The 8,139-nt window shown below is 51.4% G+C and overlaps 3 protein-coding genes across 3 annotated transcripts; 1 reads left to right on the top strand and 2 right to left on the bottom strand.

Moving 5' to 3' along the window:
• Window positions 1-611: 611 nt before the first annotated feature.
• BO66DRAFT_407100 (putative Yippee zinc-binding protein Moh1) lies at window positions 612-1,030 on the bottom strand (the record flags this gene model as incomplete). The annotated part of the gene is made up of 2 exons (XM_025649041.1): window positions 612-845; window positions 932-1,030. The coding sequence occupies 2 exons, from the start codon at window positions 1,028-1,030 to the stop codon at window positions 612-614; spliced, it is 333 nt and encodes a 110-aa protein (XP_025509077.1).
• Window positions 1,031-2,280: 1,250 nt separating this feature from the next.
• BO66DRAFT_338383 (uncharacterized protein) lies at window positions 2,281-4,045 on the bottom strand. The gene is made up of 2 exons (XM_025644355.1): window positions 4,019-4,045; window positions 2,281-3,960 (listed from the first exon to the last, which is right to left on the bottom strand). The coding sequence occupies exon 2, from the start codon at window positions 3,786-3,788 to the stop codon at window positions 2,430-2,432; it is 1,359 nt and encodes a 452-aa protein (XP_025509076.1). The 5' UTR covers window positions 3,789-3,960; window positions 4,019-4,045; the 3' UTR covers window positions 2,281-2,429.
• Window positions 4,046-4,237: 192 nt separating this feature from the next.
• BO66DRAFT_407098 (GTPase-activating protein GYP6) lies at window positions 4,238-6,713 on the top strand (the record flags this gene model as incomplete). The annotated part of the gene is made up of 6 exons (XM_025649040.1): window positions 4,238-4,260; window positions 4,325-4,442; window positions 4,498-4,656; window positions 4,723-5,240; window positions 5,293-5,435; window positions 5,530-6,713. The coding sequence occupies 6 exons, from the start codon at window positions 4,238-4,240 to the stop codon at window positions 6,711-6,713; spliced, it is 2,145 nt and encodes a 714-aa protein (XP_025509075.1).
• Window positions 6,714-8,139: the final 1,426 nt, after the last annotated feature.

Here is an 8,139-nt window from a genome sequence, read left to right as displayed (position 1 = left end):
ATTGGGGCCATACTCTGGCGGGTGCGGACGTAGATATACTACTCAAAATGTCGAGGCGATCTCCCCGGGTCCTCGAACCTCAACAACCTAGTGCAGATCATGCAGGCTGTAGTACACGACAAGGCGAGCTGGAAATGCCTGCCAAACTTGTCATGATGACTCAAAATGCGACCGTCGAAGATAAAAGAAGACATTCTATGACCTCCAGACCACACTACATGGAGGTAAAAATAACGCAGCCACCAGCCCATAAGAGCAGCCAAGCTCCGCACATTCAAACTACCAGCTCATGCACCACTTGACCATCCATTCGAGTCATGAACTGTTTGTTATAAGTGTCGGTCGAAACCCTCGAGGGTGGAAATCAACTGGAATACCGCCAAGCCAAAGTCAAAGTATTTGTTTGCTCCATTAGAACGCCGTCATATCGCTCAAAGAATATCCAAGATAGTAATAAACAATCGCTCACTGAACGAACCAGGCTTCAGCTCTCAACCCACGGAGGCGCAATGGGGCCCCATTTTAGAGACATGCACAACAGAAAGGCCATGTGTGCATGTGGCTATATCGGTTGATCTCTCCGTGGCCACCACCGTTGGGATAAAGAGACCTCAGCACACAACGCACAGGAGCTCCTCCTCTAGAATGAATTTCCCCTCCTTGTATTTCTCGCTCGTCTCGTAGGCCTTGTCGTATTTCCAACCGACCGTCTCCTTGCACTGTCGACAGGCGATATCGCGAACAATATGTCTTCCGGTGGTCATGCTCCGCTCCACGGCCTCGGTCTGGGTGACGTTCACGACGTTGTTGAAGAGGTATGCCTTGCCATGCTGGCCGCGGAAATTCTGCAAGGTTAAAGAGAGACATGGCGTGATTAGCTGCTGCTGCTGCTGCTGCACTCAAAGAGATTCAGGAACTTGAACACACATACTCGGCTGATGATGTCGTCGTAGTCGGCCAGGTGGGTTTTGCATTGCTTACACCCAAAGATCTTGTTGGAGGTCAGGTAAACGTTGTATATGAGACCCATGGTGTCGTATCCCGTGACTGCCTGCCCACACTGCCCCCGGTGCTATTTAGGTGCTGTAGTGTCACAGATTTGCAAAGGTGCAGAATCACGTTCGAGGGGATATAAAGCCAGAGATGCAAGATGGGAAGTGAACAAATGGTTCTGTTAGTAAGTCTTGAGCCTTGGGATTGAGTCCCAGCCTTTCCCCCCTGGGCAGATACGATTGGCTTGGTTGTCTTATCGTGCGTGCACAAACAAAGGTTAATCTCGGTCGAGGATGTGATGGGATTTTCGACTACTGTGTCAGAAGACTAGGGCAAGACAACTCGAAAGGGAGATAATTCTCAGGTAAATTTGCAGGGAGACGAGTGTTTCTCCTGGCCTGGGCGTGGAGTGGTTGTGATGATGATAAGCAGCTGCGGTGGAAAGGACCTCGGGAATAAGCGGAGGTGCAGCCCAGACCAACGGGCTTAATTATGGTTTAGTTGTGGCACTTGGTTGATCAGGAAATCCGAGCAAGTGGACGAGAGTGGACTTGGAAACAGAGTCAGTCGAGAGATAGATCACTTCTTGCCTTCCTGCAGACAGGGGACAAACGGGATGAGGGGAAGGGGGGAATGGGGGAATGGGGGACAAAGATGAGATGAATGAGCCGGGAGGTGGAGTGGAGGCTACCGACTGTCTACCTAGTAAGTCAGTTACTGTACGCTGTACTTAGTAACTTCAGGCAGCTGCTCCCCGTCGGAGTTGAGGAAACGCCCCCGCATCTGGCCAAGTTTGGGAAGAGACCAGCCCCCGTGACGCAGTGATCGATTCATCTTGTGTAAAAGCCTACTAGTCACTTGTAAGTACGTCTCGGGCATAATCTCAGCCGCAAATAATGACAGGTACAATGGATTCCCTCAATAGTTTGGCTCATCACCCGACACTACGTTTTACTGATCGATACTCCGTACATGACCCCGCTTCGGATTGAGCTTATCATTGTTATCGCTTTGCTTTATTGTTACTGACGATAAGTCAACATTTGCCATCTGTACAAGCACCTGTACAACGCCACAAGCATATTCTAGTTCTAAGCATCATCCGTCCAGCATAAGGACAAATAGCATAAAATAGGTATACTACTTCAACTGTGAACCACACGTCTTCTACATCAATACGGCAACTGCAGACACGCGCACTCCCCATTCCATGTCTCATGACGTGATCGGTAGGATGCCCGACCTTTCATTCGTAGTCATGCACGCACTCTATCCTTGAAGAAAATTGCGATGTATTACCTATCTATACCTTCAACTTGCACACAGACCTGTCTAAGTATCAAACGCCATTAGTGCGGCTGAGCAGCCAATCGCATTGGTCATTATCCACCCCGGGCCCTGTTTCCAGCTACCTAGTATCGTGCGTATTTATACATTCATCGTTGACCAAGCAGAGTCTTGTTATTTTCCCAGAACTGCCGGCAGTCGGTGTGACCCCAGTGTTCGGTCCACCACTCGCCGAAGCTATCCTCCACATTTTCGTCGAGTTTGGGCAACCGCTCATCTCGTTTTAATCCGCAGAGAGCACAGGCATGTGATGCTTTGAGTGCGCCCCGGTCGGCACCAAGCGTCATCGCCCGCACGTTCTCCTGAATGATAGGAACTGTTCGATTTCCGGAAGCCTGGATGATAGAGTTGAAAAGTGCCGCCCTGTCACGCCACACGGTGAGCACATCCACAGCCTGTTGTTGCTCTTTGACATCCTCATTCTTGTTAACCGTGCTGAGCTTCATACCCCCAGGCTTGCCTGCCGGGCCAATGCGCATGCTCTGGCTTAGAATCTTGTCTCTTTTCCATCGTAAGGTACGGCCCGCAACCACTCGAGCGGCAGTCCTCAGCGTAATCTGAGTTGACCACGCTACACGTTCGACTTTATCTTTGTGCTGCATGTTCCTCCTTGCCTCTGTGGCCTCATGTCGGAGTTGCTCGAGAACCTGAGGGAACAGCTCCAGCAATACTGATGGCGGTGGTATGTTGGTTGGACGGACTTGATCTGCCGTAGTTGTGGAGCTGGGGACTGCAAACTTCAAACCGGAGTTCGTAGCGCTAGTTGTAGTGTGCAATTGCTTTGTTCTGCTCAAAGCAGATCCATGCTGTGACCTCGAAGCTGGTGCCTCTCGGTCCGGTGCCTGACTTTGTGCTGTAGCTGGCCCGTCGACAAAGTCACCCCAATCTTCGAAAGGGTCATCTTCAGTGGACAGTGAGGGTGTCGGACGCGGCGGTTCCTTGCGATTCTTCTGAGCGTTGCCTTGCTGTCGTGTGGCAACGGTCTGTTTAGCAGACACTGACGGCACACTTTGAATCGAGGGTGAGTCTAGAAGATTGAAGGGCTCTTGCACCTTGACCGGGCGTACGGCGGACAGCGTGCTTTTGGGTTTCGGCTCTTCTACGGGCGCTCGTTGAGGAGGCACATCTGCAGTTGCGAACTCGCCCCAATCATCGCTTTCATCGTATGCAGTCTCAAGAGTGGCATCGAAAAGTACGTCGTTACCACTATCATGCTGTCCCGGTCCCGATGCAAATGACTTGTCCCAAGATGAGCTTAGCCATTGGGTGCCTGCTGCAGCGGACTGGCTCGCTTGGTTCGAGAATGATGTTGAGGACGTCTCGCCAAAGAAGTCCAGGTCAGGGACTAGAGAAGAAGACTGATGTCTCGCGGGTCGCTGACTCGTAGAATTCGCAGGCTGACTGGAATTGGTATTGACACCAAATTCTGCAAGCAGGTCCGCGGACATGGATGGCTGGCTGTGTGAGGATTGTTTTGGTTTGATTCACCGAATAGCTCTCGGGGCAATGCAGTTGCCACTAGATGGAATGGACTGCTAAACCAAATGGACTAAAAGACAAATGCCAACAGAGCGATCAATAGAACAGACCATACAACAGTCCCTTCGAAGAAGAGATAATCTGCACGTAGTCAGGTCAGCCTTTTGTCACGCTATGCTCCGTAGTGATCGAACTATACCTGGCGCATAGATAAGGGCGGCGTGGCCGGGACGGAGAGTGATGTTGCAGTTGCACACCCAAGGAAAATCAAATCCTCTTTGGCGGATCCAACCTCCGCGGCTAAGTTACGGACAACTGCCCGCAACCTCAACCGCCGGACCAGCATTTGTTTGTGCCTTTGATGCGCGTCAATCTGCAGCATTTGTGAACACCGATCTGCGAAGAGCCATATGGTGAAATGAGGGGAATCGAGGAAACAAGGTATGGCCAATTGTTTACGCATGCCCACCCTCTGAAGGAGATCTCCCAGCTCAAGAATGGTCAGGCAGCGATGGGATACCCTGTTTTGCGACAATGACACCACCGCCGGCTTTCGGAACGCCCTCAGATTGGAGCAAGACGACAAACTGTGCAACGATGGGCTGAGATCGATCTGTTGGAAGGCATGCGCCTGCTACTGCTATATTGTAATTTCTGTCGCTTACCTTGGGGGTGTAGGCCTTCCTGCTTTTCGACGATCTGGATCGGGCACAGTGGCCGCAGAAGCTCTCGGATTCACGAAGCGCCTACGTCGCCTTGAAGGCCCATTTCCTGAAATATATTGACCACCCGGACGATTTGGAATCGACCGTTGACCCGCTGGCGGATGATGTGGAGGTACTCACCAGTATACTGTCATGGCCCTTGAGATCGCGGTGAACTGACACGATGTTGATTTCATAGTCCCCATGGCAAACTCTACGGAACGATGAGCAGACAAGAGCGGATATCTCGCAGGATGTGGATCGGTGTTTACAGGAGAACTTCTTCTTCCGGGAGCCCATCACCAAGGCGAAGATGATCGATATACTATTCATTTATGCGAAACTCAACCCAGACCTAGGCTATCGGCAAGGCATGCATGAGATATTGGCGCCTCTCTTGTGGGTGGTCGACCGGGATGCGATCGAGACGAACCCACTCGAAGATACCAGGGAAACGAAACCGGTCGATAACGCGATGCTTCAACTTCTCGATGCCAACTATGTGGAGCATGATTCGTTTGCGCTGTTCTGCTCAGTGATGCAGAATGTCCGCGTGTATTACGAGCACAATAGGACTCGATCGGCCAATGGTCAGTTGGACGTTATTCCAATTGTGCATCAGTGTCAGCGCCTCCACAATGAACTCCTGGTCACGGCAGATCTCGAGCTTGCGGATCACTTGCAGGCACTTGAGATATTACCACAGATCTTTTTGACGTAAGTCATGCATCTATTCAAATGGGGAGCACAAAACTGATATGATGTGAAGTCGCTGGATGCGTCTTCTCTTCGGGCGCGAATTCGCTTTTCAAGACGTTCTTCAAATCTGGGATCTACTCTTTGCAGAAGGACTACGCCCAGAGCTCATTGAATATGTTTGCGTTGCAATGCTGTTGCGAATCCGTTGGCAGCGTGAGAACCCCTTCCCCTTGCGAAATGATACAATGATACTCCCTACTCCCGATTGGTGATGAGTGCTGCGAGTCCATGTGCTGATAGTTTCCAGTACTGAGCGCTGATTCCTCGAGCGCTTTGAGTATCTTGCTGCGCTATCCAGCCCCCGACCCCCATTCACCGCTGACCTTTGTCTACGACGGGATATATCTGGAGCAAAACCCCACCCCAGAGAGAGGTCTATTCATCATCTCGAAGTATTCCGGTAGACCGCCGGATCTGTCGAGAGGACTTGGACAACCAAGTGCCAAACCCTCTAAAGGGAAGTTTCGCCTGCGAAGTGCATCTAGGGATCTGAGTGAGGTCAGCTCTCCTTCCAGGTCACCCGCAAGAAATAGTCCGAAGAGCCTCGAAGCGCTATTCCAGGACGTATCGGAGGGTATTCAGCGCCGAACAGAGGCCTGGGGAGTCGCCAAAGCCGTTCGAGGCGCAGTGAGCGAAGCGAAACGAAACATGCAGTCTATTCAGTCGGAACATCAGCATCGCGGGACACGATACGAGAATCAAAGCCAGGGATTGGGCACTCCTTGGGATCGTGCTTCCGATGATACATCCAAGTTGAAAGCGAAGATCGAGGAATTGGAGGGGCGGAATAGAGAACTCGCCAAGTTGCTAAGTGTGGCGCTGAAGGACATACGCTCTCATGTCAACAAAGCCGAGAATATGGACAGCAGCGACAAGGACACTCTGGCGCAGGCTCTCGATAAGGTTCAAAGCATTCAAAGCTGTCTGGAAGACCACAACATCCCCTTAAGCGCTGCCGATCGATCCCCGAGCGAGCATAGTAATGCCGAATCCGAGACGCCCCCTGAAGCTGCTGAAGCTCCCAGTGACAGCGCAAAAATTGCAAACGATGGGGCAGATCGCGCCTCCACTTTTACCCACCGGACCAGCACATCTGCCGAGTCACCCAGATCTCCCATTGGCGTTGGGACGAAGGTCAACCGCAGTACCGCCACCAGCCCACAGTTTTCCACTTCCATGCCCCTCCGACATGTATCTCGGCCATCGTTGGCCGACTCGGAATTCTCATGGATGCTCGGCGGCAAGCGACATCTCTCGAGCTTTGTCAGCCCGGCATCTGTACTTCCGGAGCAGACTCGTCACGGAGAAGGTCGCCCGCGGTCTAAACCAGCTTCCCTCTTTGGCAATGGGGACGAAGAGCATGGCAAACCCGGCGCCGAGATCGAGTCGGATGGTCTGGCCCTGCGAAGTCTCCGTGGACCTAAACCATGAGAGACCCGACGGTGCACGCGGCAATCTAAACCGGTGTTACATTAAGCAATGGACATTTAGCGGTGAATTACTTAGCATGTAATGGCTTATTCTTCTTCAACATATGTATCCACCATCGGAGGAGGAAGTGGGACGTGGGATTTACATGCTGTTTGGGCTTTGCGCACGTATAGAGTGGTTTGGAAGGTGTTTCGCCACCCTAAAATCACCAGTTATGCGCTGAGCACGAGCCTTGCTGCTGGGGCAAGCTTTGACTCGACTGACATACTATGTACCAGCTGGGTCCGGTAGGCATGGCTAAATTACTCTGCACTCAGGTACAGTATCTGACGTACCTGACTTTGGATCAGTGGTTATTACGAATCGACCCCTAGGCGCTTGTCCGTTCTCAATTCCTGAGGCCCAGGGAGAAACATGTACGAGTCATACCTGCAAGAAGGACACAAGAAAATGCAGCGATCTTAGGAAAGCAAATGCGAGCTGGGATTGACCATGCCCAGTGACGCTGGTGGATCTGCAATTTCCAGTCTGGTGGCCCAATCAATCTCAATTTCGAATAGTTGGTCGTGATCTACAGACCACAGACTACAGCTGAGAGAGTCTGACCATCCATGGGCCATGGAGGGGACAGCTATTTCGGTTAGTCAGCCAAGCCTACCCCAAGCATTTCACATCTTAGTTAGAGTCGGACTTGAGATAGATGGATGAAATGAATGGGCATTTTGAGGGAGGGGAGGCAGAGGAGGGGTAGGAGAGGAATCGTGCGATGACTGACAGATCGATGGGCATTGTGGAGCATACTGTGCACTGTGTGCTTCTTTCTGGATTGATTCATTGCTATTTTCCTCCAGTGAACTTGTTAACTACTCATAATTACATCACCATCAGCAGCATGAAGCTTGAGCACTGCATAGTCTTTCCTTAGCCGTATTGGGCTCAAGAAAGGGGAAGGAGGGGGAGGGAGGGGGGGTCTTCAATTGAGAGGGACTGCATTAGCGTATCGGTTGAACCCATTGGGGTCCGCCATGCGCCCGTTCTTACCACTGGGCATGTATGAGTTATGAGTAGAAGCTAAGGTAGCTAAAAGTACGGAACTCCAGACATCCCGGAGGAGAGGGGCGACCGTGCCATATCATTCCCGCCCAACTTGTCCCCTCATTGTAATTTATTCGCATTCAATGGCCTTGTTTTCGTCTCTTCAGCTTCATTGCAGCTTGAGGAGGTCTCACCTACTTGAGTAAGTAAGCTATCACCGGGTCGGGATTGAGCGATAATCCATCCCCTCGTGTTTCAAGGCCACGAAAGGACCAGATGGAGGGTTTCAGAGGAAATGGGAAACCCAAACAATTCCTATAAAAGGAAGTGAAGTAAGAGGATCAATCCCCAGGGGGAATAAAAGCACCGAAGTCAGAAGAACCGGAACTGG

This window comes from Aspergillus aculeatinus (genome assembly GCF_003184765.1).
Source record: "Aspergillus aculeatinus CBS 121060 unplaced genomic scaffold BO66scaffold_1, whole genome shotgun sequence".
Classification (NCBI taxonomy): domain Eukaryota; kingdom Fungi; phylum Ascomycota; class Eurotiomycetes; order Eurotiales; family Aspergillaceae; genus Aspergillus; species Aspergillus aculeatinus.
This window is presented reverse-complemented; position numbering and strand designations above follow the sequence as displayed.

Coding starts and splice junctions, on each gene's coding strand:
- BO66DRAFT_338383 (XM_025644355.1), bottom strand. CDS start 3,788: ATGTCCGCGGACCTGCTTGCAGAATTTGGTGTCAATACCAATTCCAGT.